The following is a 19,142-nucleotide window of genomic DNA, read 5'->3' as shown; positions in this document are numbered from 1 at the left end:
TGCCCTGTGAGGCCCATTGTCCCGGACTGGGCTCCAGGCTGGCCGCCTCACCACTGCGCATTCATGAGCGGAGGCAGGCCCCTCTGAGAAGCGCTATTTGTAGACGCTTCCTAAAGCATCACAAGGGCGCCATTCACGGAGCTGCAGGAGACGGCGGAAGCGGGAACTGGCCGCTGTGCTCAGCATCTGCCTGGCCGCGGGAGGACCGTCCCCAGTCCCCACGCCGTGTCCCAGGCTCTGTGCGCCCGGCAAGCACAGGGTGCCACGCTGGCCTGCAGGCATCAGCTCTCTGTGGGAAAGTGGGGCCTCCTGTGGTCCAGCCCATCGGGCCTGTCTCCGTCCTCCACCCTCAGTCACCAGGCCGCCGGCTATCAATCCCAGTCGGTGGAGGGTCCAGAGCAAAGAACCAGGAAGGTGTCGCTAAGGGAGGTCCCGGGAATAAAGCTTTCTCCTCCGGAGCCAGACACTCATCTCAGGGGCCCAGCTGCACCCGGGTCCTCGCCCACCCAGCAGGGAATACGGAGCGTTTCCAAAGGCTTACTCCTGGGTGTAATGGTGTCACATTACCCGTGAGTCTGGGGGGCTGGTGGGGTGACGGGGGCAGACAGAGAGGTGTGTCCCTGCTGGGCCTCAGAAGCCTTGGCCACGCAGGTTGCCAGGCCCGCCCAGCAGCTCATCCAGTCATTGCATTTGATGGTTTCCCAGCTTTTGTCTTCGAACCCGGGCTGCACAGGAGAACCATGCCCTGGCTGTGGTAGCTCAGCTGGCTGGAGTGTCATCCCGTACACGGAAAGGTGGGGGCTCCTCCCTGGTCAGGGCACTTGCCCAGGCTGTGGTGCCAGCCTCAGAGTCAGGGCAGGCATCCTGGCATCTGTGCTCCCTAAGCAGCTGGCCTGGACAGAACCCAGGATGGGACACGTGGGAGGGGCGTGAGGGAGCCACCAGCATTTTAAATGGACACGGTTACAAAGTGATTTTTATTTATCAGACTCAGCCTAAAATATGCAGTGTTTGGAGTCCGAGTGAGCAGGGTGTGGTGGGCGGGCTCTGCTCCTGTGTGTGTGGGGGGGCGAGGGGGGGGCACACCTGGACCTGGAGCCCTGGAGGCTCTTGCACTTCCTCTGGACCGCACCCAGGCCCTTCCTACCCACTCCACCCCATCCCCAGCTCCACCCCCACCGCAGAATTAGGAGCAAGCTCTGTGGGCTCCCAGATGGAGACCCATCCTGCACCCAGATGCCTGTCCCTCCCACAGCCCCGCCCATGGCTCAGCGCTGCTCCCCCCTCGCACCTGCACAGCCTGCCTGCTCCGGGCCCTCCTGCCCTCTCGGGTGCACTGAGCCCCACCTCCCGCCCCTGCAATCGCTGCCCTTCCTCCCGCCAGCCCTGTGCCAGCCCCTCTGTGCCAGCCCCTCTAGTCACAGTCCTCAGACCAAGGGTCCTCAGACGGACTTCTCCGGCCCTGCACTGTCACCCTGTCTGAGCTCGCCTCCCTCTGAGCTCCCTCACCCCCCAGTTCATTCCCACCCTGCACGCCTCCCGGCATAGCCTCCCCAATCCACAGCCTGCACTGAGCCCCACTGGGGGGCCGGCTCAGACACCCGGGGGTGGCACTCAGGAGCAGCCTGGAGCGGGGAGAGGGACCAGCTTCCTGGTTCCCACACTGCAGGTGAGCCCGGGCTTTGTCATTCACCCCACAGGTGGTGACCGACACCCAGGCGGAGGCTCCGGTTCTTCTCCCCCAGAAGCCTAGGAGGGGACAGAGGGACGAGGCTGGGAGGGACGGTGTGGAGGCTGGGCTGGGGTGTGCATGGGGCTCCAAGCCAGGTCACCTCCCCCTGACCTGCTTCTGTGCACAGTGGGCACAGTCACAGGGCACAGCACCTCCTTCTGGGATTGGCCGGGGAGGGTGCAGGCGCAGGTCTCATCTGACAGATGCCACATTCCCTTTCGTGTGCTGCTATGTTTACTTTTTAAAAAACACAAAAGTTATATTTGAATGGGGGGTTCAGGGGGATGCTGGCCGTCAGCCCGGTGTTGCCTGGGTCCTGGCTTCCCGCGGGGCGCTGTGGGCGGGAGGCGGCCTTGCAGTCTGTTCTCACTGTGGCCTGAGCCCCGCCTCCGCCTCCTGCGGAGCCAGCAGGTTTGCATTTGTTTGTTATAAAGTGAGGCCTGCCTTCCCAAGCAGCCAGCGCTCCCAGAGGCCGGGACTCCAGTTTCCTCACTTTTGGGAGCCCTGACACCGTGTCTGGGGTGTAGACCTTCATAAGTATTTGTGGAAGGGAGAGCGGGATGAGGGAAACGGGGTGGGTGAGGGGAGCAGGTAAGGAGGGTGAAAGAGAAGGGGTTATTTGAGCTGGGTCCTGATGAGTGGGTAGGAGTTCACTGTGTGTACCAAGTGGAAAGGCATGCCAGGAAGAGGGAAAGCGTGTGCAAAGACGGGGTGTGAAGGGCCCCGTGAATCCCAGGAATGAGAGTCGGGCAGAGTGCCTGGATGGGCAGTGAGATGGCAGGAGCTGGCTGGCTCCCAGGGTGCTCGCAGCTCATCAGGGAGCCCCAGGGGCGTGGTGACCTGGGACGTCTGCTGAAGGCAGAGGAGGGGCCCTGGGCGGGATCCTCATGGGGGGCGGGGGGACTCTGGCAGCGCCCAGGCCCCTCCAGCTTGCCCGCACTCTCCCTTCACCTCTGCCGTCGTCCCTGTAAGAGAACCACTGCCCAGTGCCCCCGGGGTGGCCGAGGGCAGGGTCAGCGTGGATTCCCGGAAAACCCAGAACCACAGAAGATTTCCCAGGGAGATGCTGTTTTGAGAATTGAAACTCGCTGTGGGGATGGCCACAAAGGGGCATTCGGAGGCTACGGGACGTTCTCCCAAATCACAAGCAGTCAAAGGGCAGGACAGCCCCACTTCCCGGGCACACTCAGGAGCGGCCCCTCTAGTACCAGCGAGAGGAAAGTCTTTTTTCAAGAAAGTAATTTGTGCCTGGGGCACCCACCCGCGGACATGCCCGGTGTCTGTGGGGAGCAGGAGGCCTCTGGTGTCCTGGGCCCGCCTGCCCTCCTGCGGCAGACACAGACACCCCTCCCTCCGGACCCCTCCCCGCACAGCCACACCACTGTGCCTACCTGTCACCGGACACAAAGGCAGCATGTTCTGCACGCTGTGTCTTGCTTTTCCCACATAACAATGCATTGTCTGTATCACATGGTCCCTTCACCTCCTGGGGCATGTACATAATTTGTATGACTATACAAGATTCCTTATTTAACTTGATGGATGCTTAAGTTGTTCTCCATTTGTTTTTCCTGCTCCGTAAGCATGAGTACATTATCGGAAGAGTGAATTCCTTAGGAGTGGATAGTCTTTGACAATTTACCATTTTGATAGAGATTGTCAGCTATCTGCCACAGGAAGAGGTTGTGCGAAATCTATTCCTACTGCCACTGCTGCTGCTTCCCCACCCAGGGCAGCCCCCCCTCACTGCCCCCGCCCCTCCCCATGCCAGGTTTCTCTCCTTGTTACTGTAGATTAAATTCTGTGTTTGTTTAGTTCTTAAAATAGGTAGCGTGGTTCAAACACCAAAAGGCAAAGACTCAGTCCTGGTACCCCTTCTCTGCAGCCCCCACTCTCTCCGAGACGCTGCTCCCCCATCGCTCTCCTTCCACAGGCGTCTGCACATCGTCACACAAACACGCACCCCCTCCCCCCCTCCCTCGGCCAACGTGACCCATCCCCAGCAGAGGCGATTCCAAATCCGAGTGTAAATCCTCCTCTCTTCTCCGTCGTGCTTTTCTGCACAGGAGTTCGTTCGTGGCCTCTGGCTTGGCGTCATAGTTACACAGGCCTTTCCGAGTTAAGATGATCAAAATCCTCCCACAGTTGAACCTGGTTCTTGTCATTTCACTTTTCATCTTTAAGTCCTTGATCCATCATTATGTGCTAAGGTGCGATGTGAGGATTCAGGTTGGTAATTGTTCATGCGGTTCTCCCTATTGGCCAATCCCATTTGTTAAACAGGCTTGTGCTTGCCGGTTGGAAATCACCTCTTACCTTTATCCGACCTCCCTCCCGTGAGTGGGCGCCGCCTTTGTTACTGCCGCTGCACCCTCTGCGTGGGCGTCATAGGGCTGCTCTGCCCTCCTCACTTTTTCCTACAAAAATGCATTTGCTATTTTTGCATATGAATGTTGGAATCAGTTTGTCTACTTTTTAAAGATGCTATTGGTATTTTATGTGTTAAATTTACAGACTAAATGCGGGGGAATTGGCACCTGTTTACTGTTTTCCTGTTTAGATGAAGTATGCTCTTCGGTTTCTTCTACTCTGTGAATCGGCTGTCCCTTCTGTGTGTTAATTTTGTATCTGGCTCTTCCTGCGAGTGGATTTGAGGTCCTTGTGAGCAGGTTTCCGCCTCTGTGAGCTGGTAGCCGGAAAGTGCGGCAGCAGCAGTGGCCCGCGACCCAGGCCAGGGCTTCCTTGTCGCATTCCGTCCTCACCAGAACCCTGTGAGGCAGGTCCAATTCCTGGCTTCTTGTTGATGGAGAAATGGAAACAGAGAGACAGAAGCATATTTCCAGTTAGCACCTGCATTAGCCAGGCTTCCTGCTCTGGAGGAGCCCGGGAGGCGCAGAGCGGGCAGGACTGGGTCTGCCTGTGCTCTCAGCCCCTGGCCCGCTGGGGACAGGATGGATGGGACGGACCGGCCAGGCCTCCTGCCGTGCTCTGGCCCAAGAGTGCAGGGAGGGAGCGCCAGGCGGCCGGGCCAGGGGCCTGCGTGGGGATTCCCACAGTAGGAACCTGCAGCCCCGCCCGAGCAGGGGATTCTTCCCCTGGCTCCTCCCGGACAGTCCCTGCCGGGCACTGAGAAGTGCACAGTCCCAGGAGACAAAAAGGGCCCCAGGGCCCAGCAGAGCACTGGCTCTGCACTGCTCCTGCCTGGAGTTCCCGGAGCCTCCTCCTGGGCCTGGCAGTGCCCGGCCACTGCTCCTCCTAGCACAGCCTCACCGCTTCCCGCACCATGCCCTTCTGCCCCGCCAGGCACCTGAAGAGGAGCAGCCGCCTGCCCCGGGGTAAGTGGTGGCCAGGGTCAAGCAGGCTTCGGGAACACCAGCCCAGGATGATTAAGCCTCGAAGGGCCAGTGGCTTTTGGTGGCTCCAAGCAGCTTAAGAGAAATGAGTGGACGGGAGGACAGGGGCAGCTTGGAATCGTGCTTAGATGCAGCCTGTGCAGCCAGGGACGACCAGAAAAGCCCAGCTGGCGCATAGGCATTGCCGGAGCTGGCACCACTCACACAGACACACACAGACACACACAGACACACACACACACACACACACACACACACACTCACACACACTCACACTCTCACACACACATTCACAAACACACACACACTCACACACACATGGCAGTCTTGGGATGTCTGAGGGTGCTCTTCTCTCCTTTCACTACAGCCAGTCTAGGCGGGCTCACAGCTGCCCACAATGTGGTGTGTGTGTGTGTGTGTGTGTGTGTCCCGCCAGGAGTGGCTGCTGAGCACCTGAAAGGCGGGTGGGCCCAGTTCTGATGTGCTGTTGGCACAAAACACACAACAGATTTGGAAGATTTAGTTATGTGTGCATATATGTAACTAAGATACATTTATCTATATATTTATATCAGTAATTGAGTTTTCTTTATCCCTAATTTTTTAAATTTTATTTTATTGCTTAAAGTATTACAAAATGTAAAAAATATGCCTCCTTTTTTTCCCCATTGCCTTCCCTCACCTTTCCCTACCCCAGTATCTTGCCTCCAATGGTTATGCTTATATGCATGCATACAAGTCCTTCGGTTGATCTCTTACTTTTCCCGTACCTTCCCCATTCATCCCACTGTAGTTTGACAGTCTGTTAATGCTGCTCTGCCTCTATATCAATTTTTGTTCATCAGTTTATAATGTTCTCTATGAACATATGGATGCATGTATCCTTTCTGATTGGTGTTTCTGATTTCCTGGGATATATTCCTAGAAGTGGTGTTACTGGGTCAAATGGCAATTCCATTTTTAATTTTTTGAAGAAACTCCATACTGTTCTCCACAGTGGCTGCACCAGTCTGCATTCCCACCAGCAGTGCACGAAGGTTCCTTTTTCTCCACATCCTCCCCAGCACTTGTTGTTCATTGATTTGTCGATAGTAGCCATTCTGACAGATGTGAGATGGTACCGCATTGTCATTTTGATTTGCATCTCTTGGATAATTAGTGACTTTGAGCATGTTTTCATATGTCTCTTGGCTTTCTGAATGTCCTCTTTAGAAAAGTGTCTATTTAGGTCCTTTGCCCATTTTTTTTTATTTGATTGTTTATTTTCCTTTTGTTAAGTTGTATAAGTTCCCTGTAAATGTTGGAGATTAAACCCTTCTCAGAGATAAGATTAGCAAATATGTTCTCCCATGTAGTGGGCTTTCTTAATCTTTTGTTGATGGTTTCTTTGGCTGTGCAGAAGCTTTTTATTTTGATGTAGTCTCATTTGTTTATTTTCTCTTTAGTTTCCATTGCCCTAGGAGCTGTTATCAGTAAAGATATTGCTACAACAAATGTCTGCTATTTTGCTGCCTCTGGTTTCTCCTAAGATTTTTATGGTTTCTCATCTTACATTTCAGTCCTTTATCCGTTTTGAGTTTATTTTTGTGTATGGTGTAAGTTGGTGGCCTAGTTTCATTTTTTGCATGTATCTGTCCAGTTTTCCCAACACCATTCATGAAGAGACTGTCTTGTCTTCATTGTATGCTCTTGCCTGCTTTGTCAAATATTAATTGAACAGCCAGAACCGGTTTGGCTCAGTGGATAGAGCATCGGCCTGTGGACTGGAAAGTCTCAGGTTTGATTCTGGTCTAGGGCATGTATCTTGGTTGCGGGCACAAACCTGGTGGGGGGTGTGTAGGAGGTAGCTGGTCGATGTTTCTCTCTCATGGATGTTTCTAGCTCTCTATCCCTCTCCCTTCCTCTCTGCAAAAATAAATAAATAAATAAAAATAAAAATAAAAAATAAAAATCAATAAAAACATATTTTTAAAAAATATTAATTGAGCATAATGGTTTGTGTCTGGGTTCTCTGTTCTGTTCCACTGGTCTCTATGTCTGTTCTGGTGCCAGTACCATGCAGTTTTAAGAACAATGGCTTTGTAGTATAGCTTCATATCTGGTACTGTGATCCCTCCTACATTGTTCTTCTTTCTCAAGATTGCTACAGCTCTTTGGGATCTTTTTTTATTCCAAATGAATTCTTGGAAAATTTGTTCTAGGTCTTTGAAGTACAGTATACCATTGGTATTTTAACGGGATTGCATTGAAAGGTAGTATGGACATTTTAATGATGTTGATTCTACCAATCCATGAAGATGGTATATTCTTTTATTTGTTCATGTCTTCCTCTATCTCTTTTTTCAATGTCCTGTAATTTTTTTAATATAGGTCTTCTACATCCTTGTTAAGTTTATTCCTAGGTATCTTAATTTTTTTGGTGCAATGGTAAATGGGATTTTTCTTTCACTTCTCTTTCTGTGAGTTCATTGTTAGTGTATAAAAAGACCATAGATTTCTAGGTGTTAATTTAGTGTCGGCTACTTTGCCAAATTCGCTTATTAGGTCTGGTAGTTTTTCGATGGGGTCTTTGGGGCTTTCCATGTATAGTATCATGTCATCTTTGAATAAGGACAGTTTTACTTCTTCTTTTCCAATTTGGATGCCTTTTATTTCTTCTTGTCTGATTGCTATGGCTAGCACTTCCAGTGCTATATCGAATAGGAGTGGTGAAAGTGGGCATCCCTGTCTTGTTCCAGTTTTTAGGGGGAATGAATTTAGTTTTTGCCCTTTGAGTATGATGTTGGCTGTAGGTTTGTCATATAAGGCTTTTATTATGTTGACATATGTAGTGTTCTATTCCCACTTTGCTGAGAGTTTTTATCAAGAAAGGGTGTTGGGTTTTGTCAAATGCTTTTTCAGCATCAATTGATATGATTATGTGATTTTTGTCTCTCAGTTTGTTTATGTGATGTATCACATTTATTGATTTTCGGATATTGTACCATCCTTGTATCTCCAAAATAAATCCCACTTGGTCACGGTGTATGATCTTTCTAATGTGTTGTTCAATCTGATTTGCTAGAATTTTGTTGAGGATTTTAGCATCCATGTTCATCAAGGATATTGGCTGTAGTTCTCTCTTTTTTTGTTGTGTCTTTATCTTGTTTTGGAATTAGGGTGATGCTGGCTTCATAAAAAGAGCTTGGACTTACTCTTGAATTTCTTAGAACAGCCTAAGGAGGATAGGTTTTAGTTCTTCTGTGAATGCTTGGTTCAACTCCCCTGTAAAGCTGTCCAGACCAGGGCTTTTGTTTGCTGGAAGATTTTTTATCTCTGCTTCAATTTATTCAGTATTTATTGGCCTATTCAGGTATATGATTCTTCTTGATTGAGTTTTGGGAGCTTGTATTTTTCTAAGAATATGTCCATTTCATCTACGTTGTCCATTTTGTTGGAATAGAATTGTTCATAGTATTTTTTAATAATCGTTTGTATTTCTGTGGGATTGGTTGTTACTTTGCCTCTTTCATTTCTAATTTTGCTTATTTGGGTCCTCTCTCTTTGCTTCTTGGTGAGCCTGAATAGAGGTTCATCAATCTTGTTTATCCTTTCAGAGAACCAGCTCTTGGTTTTGTTGATCTTTGGTATGTATATATATATATATATATATATATATATATATATATAGTCTCTATGTCATTTATCTCTGCTCTGATCTTTATTATTTCCTTCATTCTGCTTATGCTGGGCTTTTCCTGTTGCTCTATTTCTAATTCTTTGAGCTGTAGGGTTAGATAATTTATTACCATTTTTTCTTATATTTTGAGATAGGCCTGCAGAGCTATGAACTTCCCTCTCAAGACTGCTTTTGCTGTGTCTCATAGAATTTGGTTTGTTGTGTTTTCATTGTCATTTATTTCCATGATGCTTTTTATTTCTTCTTTGATCTCTTTGGTAACCCAATCATTGTTTAAAAGCATGCTATTTAGCCTCCAGGTGTTTGATTTTTTTTTTATTGTAGTTGATTTATAATTTTATGCCATTATGATCCAAGAAGATGTTTGATATAATTTCTATCTTCTTGAATTTGAAGAGACTTTGCCTGTGTCCCAACATGTGGTCTATCTTTGAAAATGACCTGTGTGAACTTGAGAAGAATGTATATTCTGTGGCTTTGGAATGGAATGTTCTGAAGATGTCAATTAATTTCATCTGATTTAGTGAGTCATTTAGGATTGATGTTTCTTTGCTGATTTTTTGTTTAGAGGATTTGTCCAGTGGTGTTAGTGGAGTATTAAAGTCCTCTACTATAACTGTATTGCTGTCAAGCTCTCCCTTGATAGCTTCTAGAAGTTTTTTTGTTTGTTTTTGTTTTTTTGTTTTGTTTTGTGTGGTTTTTTTTTTTTAAATGTATTTGGGTGCTCCTGTATTGGGTGCATATATGTTTACCAGAGTTATATCTTCTTATTGAATTGCTTCTTTTAGTATTATAAAGTGGCCTACCATATCTCTTGTTATCTCTTCCTTATCTCCTTCACTTCGAGATTTGAAGTCAATATATCAACTAATTTGTTGAATATAAGTATTGCTACCCCAGTTTTTGTTTTGTTTTGTTTTGTTTTGTTTTTCATTTCCACTTGCCTGAAAAAACTTTTTCCATCCCTTCAGCATCAGTTTGTGTGAGTCATTTGTTCTAAGGTGGGTTTCCTGTAGACAGCAGATATATGGGTCAGGTTTTCTTATCCACTCAGCTACCCTATGTCTTTTGATTGGGCATTTAATCCATTTCATTTAAAGTTATTATTGATAGTTGTTTGTCACCATTTTTATTCTTTATGCCTGTGTTTCTTCATTCCTTCCTATTTCTTCTTTTAATAGCAGACCCTTTAGCATTTTTTTGTATTGCTGGTTTGGTGGTAATAAACTTTCATAGTCCTTTTTTGTCTGTGAAGCTCCTGATTTCACCCTCAATTTTAATTGATAGCATTGCTGGTTATATTATTCTTGGATTCAGACCCTTGCTTTGCATGACTGTGTATATTTCATTCCATTCCCTCCTTGCCTGATGTGTTTCTGTTGAGAAATCAGTTGATAATCTAATGGGAGATCCTTTGTAGGTAACTTTCTATCTCTCTATGGCAGCTGTTAAGATTCTTACTTGTCATTGGTGCTTGCCAATGCAATTATAATGTGTCTTGGCATTGGTCTTTTGGGGTTCATTTTGTTTGGAACTCTGTGAGCTTCTTGGACTTGTGTGAGTTTTTTCTTTCCAATATCAGGGAAGTTTTCTGTCATTATTTCTTCAATCATGTTTTCTATTCTTTGCTCAGTTTCCTCTCCTTCTGGTCATCTTATAATGTGGATGTTGTTTTGTTTTGTGTTGTCCCAAAGTTTCCTTAGGCTCCCCTCCTGTTTTTTTAAGTGTTTTTTCTAGATGCTACTCTGCTTGGGTATTTTTTCCTCCTTGTCTAGCTAACTGATGCTGTCTTCCATTTCTTCTAGTCTACTGCTGATGCTTTCTATTGAGTTCTTTATTGCAGCGATGTTATTTTTCCTTTCTTCTTGATTCTTCTTAATTTCCTCTTGGTTCTTACACATATTGTTGAATTTGTCTTCCATCCTTTTCAGTGACCATGTGACAATTGCTCTGAATTCTTTCTCTGTCATATTGTTTGCCTCCATTTCATTTACTTCCTTTTCTGGTTATGCCTCCTTTTCTTTCAAATGTGGGCTATTTCTTTGTCTCCCTATGATAGCTCCTCTCAGGGTTTCTTGTTATGCAGCTCTCTCTCTTCTGCATTGACTTAAAGGCACAAAATACTACACAACAAGGCACAGGGCACCAAACACAAATGTCTTCACCACTAAATAAAGGTGACCACCTGAGAAAAAAGAATTAGGAAATAGAGAACAGTGCAAAAATGATATTGAGAAAAGGAAAAAATGTAAGAGAGAAAAGAAAGAGAAGAAAAAAAGAAGGGGGGAAGTATGTATATGGGGAGAAAACTCTAATAAAACAACAACTAATTTAAAAAATGTAAACAACAAACACCTAGAGGTGAATGCAAACTATAATACAGAGAACAACTAATCTAAAAACAGCAAACCTCCAAACAACAAACACCCAGATGAATCTGAGGAGGCAGAGCTTATTTCTAGGAAGTAAGGTCAAGGAATTGAATGAATGGGGAAATATCCACAATTCAGTATAGAGGAGATAGAAAGAGAATGGGTGTATAAGAAGAAAAGTAAAAAACTAAATACAAAAAAAGAAAAAATATATATACTTAGAAATATATATAAAATAAAACATAAATATATATATAAATTTTCCTTCTTCTTTAATCTATCTATATATTTGTTTAATATTGGAAAAGAAGGATAGAGAGTAGATAGGCCTGAGTTGGTGATTGAATTAGTTAAGCTATTTGTAGAAGAAGCGAACAAGTGAGGAGAGGAAAAACAGAAGCAAACAAGCAAGCAAATAAAACTAACCAATAATCAAACAAACAACAACAAGACAGAAAGAAAAGTCAAAAAAAATAAAAAAAAATAGTAATAAACATGGGAGAGAAAATTAGATATATGAGTAAAATCAATTTTTAACAGGGAGTAAAAAGAAAGGGTAAGAAAACTAAAGCAGGAACAGGGTAAGAAAAATAAGACAAAAGGGGTGGGAAGTGATGAAGAAAGTGTTGGAATAAATGAAAAATTGAGATAGAGTAAAATAATGCTAAAGGGAAAATCAAAATAGAATGCATAACACTAATCCAAAAATAAAAGAAAATAAAGAAAAAATAACATAAAATAAAACATTTTTAAAAAGGGTAAACTAATAGTATTAATACTAATAGTTAAAAATAAAAATATAATAAAAAACAATGTAAAATCTAGTGAAAGGAAAAAATTAGTTTCTTAAGTAAAAGATAAAAAATAAAAATGTGAAGCAGTGAAGGTCATTCACTTCCTCCACTGTTCTGCTTGGCACGCCTGTTTCCTTGCAGGTAGTAAGCACAGTATTGAAGTTCCTCTGTGTTGTAAGCCACAACCCTGTTTTCAAGCAGACAGGCTCTCTCTGGTTCTCAGTCTGTCTTTAGTTGTATTTACACACAAGAGTTAATTTCTGCTACAGCCCTTGGGTCGCAGTGTTTCTGTCTTAATATCTGGGGCTGAAAGACCTCTCTACTCTGGCTCTGCGTGCAATTCTGTGCAAGACTCTGTGTTGGACTCTGTGTGCAACTCTGTGCAGCCAGTACAGTACGTCAGGCCTTTCTGGGTCCAGTCCAACTGTGGTTTAATATTTAGAATCCCCTTCTGCCAGCACCTCTGTGGATCCCCTTCTACATTCAAAGACTACACTGGCCAATGGCCGCAAATTTTGTGGGGGGCAGTGTTTCTCTGAGGCTCTAGTTCCCACTGGCGTGCCTTTCTCCCTCCAGCCTTTCTTCAGGCAATGACAGCTGTGTTTAATTCCCCAGTTCTGGGTGAGTGCTCTTTGATTCAGTTGTTCCTTCTGCTCTGTGAGAAGGCACAGGGCCCGTCTGCCAGTTTGTCTCCCCCTGATCAGACCTCACAGGTGCCTGTGGTCAGGGGGGTTGGAATTCTGGCATTCCTGGATTCACAGCTGAGGTAACTGGTCCCTGGATGTTGTGGATGTAAGGTCCCAGGAGGTATCTGAGTTCTCCCCGGCTGAAAGTAAGGCTGAGGCTGGGGTTCTGATGACAGTCAGTCTCAGATCACAGCCATCTCCCCTTCAAGATAGCACAGCCTCTGTGGCAGAATTGGCCACTCTGGGAGAGATTTCAGCTGCAGTAGAGGTTGTCCCATCACAAAGGTCGGTCCGCCAGGCCCCACCAGTCCCTTAGAGTATAGCTGTCTCTCACTCACTAATACTGACACTCCCCGCACGTCCACTCAATCTCCTTTCGTTCTCTCACTCACACTGTCTAGCAGCCTGCAGTGCCAGTGGCAGCCATCTTGGATCCTATCCATAATTTTTAAGTGTTGAAATGAACAATACTAGTTTATATGTATTGGGATAAATAAAGGGTATTCAAAATAATTTCACCTATTTTTACCTTTTAATGTAGCTACTTAAACATTTAAAATGGAACAGGGGCTCAAATTTGATTTTCACTGGACTGTACTACCCTAGATTGCCCTAGCCCTACCCGTGGCCTTTACCTCTGATATCCTTTCTGGGGCTCCCTCCGAAGCCCCCTCCCCTGGGCAGCAAGCAAAGTGACTGTGGGCCTGACACAGCCTCCACCGCAGCGGCATCACCTGTAAACAGTGACTCCTTTGCTGTTGGAGCATCTCTGTCTGCCCAGGTTGAGGAACCAGGTTGAACTCACTCGGTTAGGACATGAGGCTGAGAGCTGGCTCGCTGGCCCGTCATTGAAAGCCTGTGGCTGCTGTGGTTTACAGATGCTTCCCCATGTGTCATTGGCCCTTTATTTCGTTTTCTGTGAAAACTTTTATGTAGAAGAGTTGAAAGACAGGAGTTCTTGTCCCACACCCCTGCTGGTACTGCTCTGTTTCGGAGTTCCCACCTCGCTCCAAGTCACTTGAATAGGTGGAGGGAGACTCGCAAAAGACAGTTCTTAAGTGCAGGAGCTTAGAGGGAACCAGGATGCTGGGCTGGCATGACCAGCTGGGGTAGGGCTGGGAGCCAGACTGCCTGGGTCAGAGTTCACTGGGTAGCTGCATGAGTGTGTTTGTAACATCTTTGGGCCTCATTTTCTTCCCCTTTATTTTTTATTGAGGTTTTATTGACATAAACATTATGCTAGTTTCACATGTCCAACATAACGATTTGCTATTTGAATATATTGTGAAATGGTCACATCAAGTCTGCTAACATCTGGCACCACAGAGCATGTTTCCTTGTGATGAAAACTTCTAATGTCTACTTTCTCGGCTCCTTTCAAAACTGCAGTGCGTTGTTACTAAGCAGAGTCGCCATGCTGTTCATTGCACCTCCGTGGCTTACTCATTTTATAACTGCAAGTTTGTTCCTTTTGACTCCCACCCTTACCTGTGTCCACCACCGCTTCGTTGTTTTGTTTTGTTTTTAGATCCTACGTGTAAGTGAGAACATACAGTACTTGTCTTTCTCTGTCTGGCTCACTTCACTTAGCATATGCCCTCAGGGTCCACCCATGTTGTTACAGATGGCAAGATTTTATTCTTTCTTTACGGCTGTTAAATAATATATATCACACTTTATCCATTAACCCATCAGTGGGCACTTAGGTTGTTTCCATATCTTGCCTATGGTGAATAGTTCTGCAATAAACATGGGGTGCGTGTATATTTATAAATATGCATATTTAAATTGATTTGAGAAAGAAGAAGCGGGGAGAGAGAAAGAAACATCAATGTGAAACAACCATCTGTTGCCTCATGGACACATTTTGGCCGTGAATCAAACCCTGGGCATGCACCCTAACCCAGAATCCAACCATCACGTTTGGACGCACAGGTCGACGCTCCAACCAACTAAGCACCCAGTCAGGGCGCATACATATTTTTGAGTTAGTGCTTTCACTTCGTTCAGATAAGTACCCGGAGGTTGAATTGATGGATCATGTGGTAGTTCTATTTTTAATTTTTTGAGAAACCACATTTTCCATAGTGGCTGCACCGACTTATACTCCCACTAATGGTGAACAAGGGTTGCCTTCCTGCCACATGCTCACCACCCTGTCACCTCTGGTCATCTGGATGGCAGCCATCCTAACAGGGGTGAGGGGGCATCTCGTGTTTTGATTTGTATTTCCTGATATTTAGTGATATTGAACATCTTTTCTTGTACCTATTGTCTATCTGTATATCATCTTTGGAAAAATATCTCTTCAGATCCACTGCCATTTTTAAGTCATTGTTTGTTGTTTTGCTGTTGAGTTGTATAAGTTCTTTAGATATTTTGGATATTAACCCCTCACAGGATATGATTTGCAAATATTTTCTCCACTTTTTCTCAAAAAATGGAGATAACGACACCACTTTCTTTGAGTGATCAAACTGCTGAGGCTTGCCAGAGGGTTCAGGTTTGCGTGGGCGCGGCCAGGGCTCTGCCGCTGCTTTCCTCCCACAGACGCCCATGCCCTCCCATGCTGGGCCCGGCATCGGGCGCTGCAGTGACTTATAAAGCATGTGGGACTGGGTTGTGAAGGTGCTGTGGAAATGTGAGGCCAGGAGGGGCCTGGGCTGCAGTGGGAGCTATGAGTGAGGTTAAATAGAGCACCCAGGTCCCAGGAAGGTGGCCTTTGAGGACAGACCTGCGGAGATCAGGGAGTGATCGTGTCTGTGTCGGGATAACAGTCTTTTGGCCACAGCAGGGCAGGGGGCTCCATGCAAAGGCCCCAACTGGCGAGCCTGGTTGTTGAGAAATGGTGAAGGCCGGAGGCCAGCAGCCAGAGGCCAGAGGAGCCGCAGAGAGGAGAGAGGGCTACGGGATTTGGGAAAGGGCCTTTGAGGATTTGGAGCAGATGGGAGGAGCTGGTTTGGGTCTTAACTGACTTAGTCTCCTATCTTAACCACCCAGAAAAAGACAAAATGTGAGCAACATGTTTTTCAAAATACTGGACACGGGCAGTGAAGGATGTGACCTCCCCAGAGAACAGTGACGGGAGCCCTGCAGGCGCCCCAGCTCACTGCCCCTGGATGCTTCCGGGCTGTGAGGGAGAGGAACCCCAGGGTGGGGAGGGCACAGGACTCCACGAGTCCAGGAGACAGAGCTGGGAGACCAATGTAGGTGGATGTTCAGGATAGAGTGTGGAAGAGGAAAGAGCTGCTCAGGAGAAAAACTCCTGTGAGAACTCATCACGTGCATGTCGGGGAATTTCCGACTTATTAATCTCAAAAAAGCAGCTTTTTGTTTTAGTGACTTCGTTGTCTATGTCTTTGTCTTCATTTTTCTGATTAACAAACTTTTTAATAAAAGGGCTAGATAGAAATAGGTTTTTAGTTCATATGGTTTGTGCCACAACTACCCACCCTGCTGTTGTAAAATTAACACTCTAGCAAGACTGATAGAGGAAAAGGAGAGAAGACACACATTACCGATATCAGAAATGAGAGGGCTGACATCACTAGAGTCTTCAAATAGTAAAATATAACAAGGGAATATTATGAACAACTTTACACCAATAAACTCAACAATTTAGATGAAACAAATTCCTTGAAAGATACAGAGTACCAGCGCTCACCAAGAAGAAAAAGAAATTAAACTTGTTATGAACACACCTTCCCCAAAAGAAGAGTCCAGGCCTAGGTGGCCTCACTGGGGAATTCTACCAACATTAACAAATAAGTAACACAGACTCTTCCAAAAATATTGAAAAGGAAGGATACTCGCCAGCTTGTTCTGTGAGGCATGCATTATCCTGATACCAAAACGGACAAAGACTTTATAAGAAAAGAAAAAATGTCAGGTCAATATCCATAGAGAATATAAATAAAAAATTCTCAACAGAATTTTAGCAAATTGAATTCAACAATATATAAAAAGATAATATATCATGACCAATTGTGATTCCAGGAATGCAAGGTTGGTTTAAGATTTGAAAATTCATCAATGTAATTTATCATATTAAAAAACTAAAATAAAATCGTGATGTCTTAATAGATACATAAAAAAACATTTGACAAAATCCAGACATCCATTTCTGATTTAAAAAACAAAAACGAACTCTCAGCAAGCTGGAAATAGAAGAGAACTTCCTCAGCCTGAGAAAGGACATCGACAAAAAACCTACAGCAGATATGCTTAATGGGATGCTTTTTGCCATAAGATGAACAAGACAAGGACTAGTCTACTCTCACCACTTCCATTTAACATTGTGTAATTGAGGCTATAGTAAGTGCAATGAATGACAAGGAAATAAAGGCACCAGGTGGGAAGGTAAGAACTAAAGCTGTATTTATTTGCAGATGGCACAATCGCCTCTATAGGTGCTCTCCCAAGTCAATAGAGAAAGGATGGTCTATTCAACAAATGGTGCCAAACAGCTGGACAACCAAGTACAAGAGGAGCTCATACTTCGTACCATATGCTAAAACTAACTCACAGACCTAGATGTAAGCCCTAAAACTATGAAACTTTTACAAGAAAACCTTTATGACTTGGCTTACGGAAATATTTCTTAAGTACAAAACTAGGAGCACACTCAATAAAAGAAAAAGGTTAATAAAATTGGGCTTGACCAAAATTAAAAACTTCTCTTCTTAAAAATCCGCTGTGAATAGAATGAAAAGAAAAGGCACAGATTGGGAGAAGTATCTGCAAAACACATATCTGATAAAGGACGTATACCCAGAATATGTGAAGTACTCAAATCTCAATAATAATGAAAATGAACAACATATTTAAAACATGGACAAAAGATATTTCACAAAAAGGATACATGGATGACACCTAAGCACATAACAAGATGTCCAATATCTTTGCCATTCGGGGATGCAGACTCAGAGACATGGTGGACAGCTGTGCACATTAGAACGGCTGCAGGTCTGAAGGCCGCTCAGACCAGGTGCTGGAGCAAGTGGAGGACCGGGAGTTCTGCACTTCCGGGGGGAGGTGCTGGGAAAGGTGCAGTCACTTTGGAAAATAGTTTGTGGCAATTTCTTAAAAAGCCAAACATATGTATATAACACATATACATAAATAAACATACATACATGGAAATACATTAACAAGTTAAATACACAGGCTTAGAGCACCATGAGAGCAAGATCATAGGCAGGGCACAGCTGGGCACAAGAACAACTGTCAACATCTGGGCGGGGCAGGACGAAGTTCTATAGGTGATGTTCAAATAAAGCCTATATGAAATGGGTGCCTCTTTGGGAAAAAGATTTGAAAAATGAGACATCCCAATTTAGCATAAACTTGAGTATTCATTTAGGACCAACAAGTACCCACAACAGGTTCTTGGAACCTCGGACCTCCAGGCCCCTTTCTTCTGAGTCATGTTGAGACTCTTCCAGAGAAGCCCTGGTGGCATCCAGCTGCCCCTCCCACCTAGAACCCTCAGCCATCTCAGTCCTCAAGGCCACGGGCATGGGGTCCTACCGGTGTCGAGCCCACACCCCCATGGGTGCCACTGCAACCCGTGGCCCCTATGCTGTCAGCAGATTCACTGCTTCCGGCCTTCAAGCTCCGTGTCTCTGCCTGAGCTATCTCCCCGCCACCCCTCCTCGCTGCTGTTCAGTAGCTGTGAGAACCCGGGGAGCAGGCCGTGTGTGTAGTGAGGGCTCCAGAGGCACCGGGGGCCCTGGCTGTCTTGTCTCCTTGCTCACCAGCCTCCTCAGCTTTGGGCCCCATGACCTCTCCTGCTTCCCACCTGGCCTCAGGCCTTGCTCCCAGCACACCCCCCCACCCCCCCTGGCTCCAGCTTCCCCTGTCTGGTGGCATTGCTGTGACCAGACACCAGACCCCAGCAGGTCCATGAGCTGGGTCCAGAGCTGAGGACTTGGAATCCCTGGCTGCTATGCATTGGCGGTGTGAGTGCAGGCAGATTCCTTAATCCCATGTGCTTCGTGTCCTCACCTGTAAAATGCAGGTGGTAACGTCTTCCCTCAGGGGCTGTGCAGCTTAAAGGGTCTAGGAGGGCAGATGTGTCTGTCGCTTTGCTTATTTGAGTGTCTGCAGCTCCTGGAAGAGTCCCAGGTAGTGCTTGCTTCTGCCTAGTCTGCACCCTGGGGCTGCGGCCTCCAGTGAGAACCCAGAGTCCTAATTCTCCCAACCCATTCCAACCCCTTGGGAACACAGGTCGGTGGCCTCACACCACCGCCCACGGTCCTGGTTAGGGTCTGAGGCTCTGGGACCAGGGCAAGTATATAGGCAAGTCACATATTATGTGATGTTGTGGGGGAGTGGAGAGGGCTGCATAAAGACAAGATTATTCTTGAAAATCTCTTAAATTGCCTATGAGGTTCAATATAAATGATTTATATACATCCCAAATACTAGTTCATTTACATATGAAAGAGTAATTCATGAACACATGAGACTCTTTGGATTTATTGCAGGGAAAACCTCAGCTTTTCCTCTTTCTGCCTTTATTTTA

At 45.8% G+C, this 19,142-nt stretch overlaps 1 protein-coding gene across 8 annotated transcripts in view; it reads left to right on the top strand.

The window, feature by feature from the left end:
* Window positions 1–19,142, top strand: part of ARHGAP22 (Rho GTPase activating protein 22) — a gene marked incomplete at its 5' end in the record, with an annotated part of 135,444 nt that overhangs the window by 91,605 nt on the left and 24,697 nt on the right. The window contains one exon of one of the 8 annotated variants that reach the window (XM_084904173.1): window positions 5,016–5,067. The exons of the other annotated variants lie outside the window; for them this stretch is intronic. Within the exon in view, the coding sequence (XP_084760299.1) occupies window positions 5,016–5,067 (52 nt within the window). Of the gene's footprint in view, window positions 1–5,015; window positions 5,068–19,142 lie in introns of those variants that run through there. 8 annotated transcript variants of the gene reach the window in all.

Source organism: Pipistrellus hanaki (assembly GCF_964339955.1).
Source record: "Pipistrellus hanaki genome assembly, chromosome: 14".
Lineage (NCBI taxonomy): Eukaryota > Metazoa > Chordata > Mammalia > Chiroptera > Vespertilionidae > Pipistrellus > Pipistrellus hanaki.
Note: the sequence above shows the minus strand (reverse complement) of the source record. Positions and strands in the feature narration are given on the sequence as shown.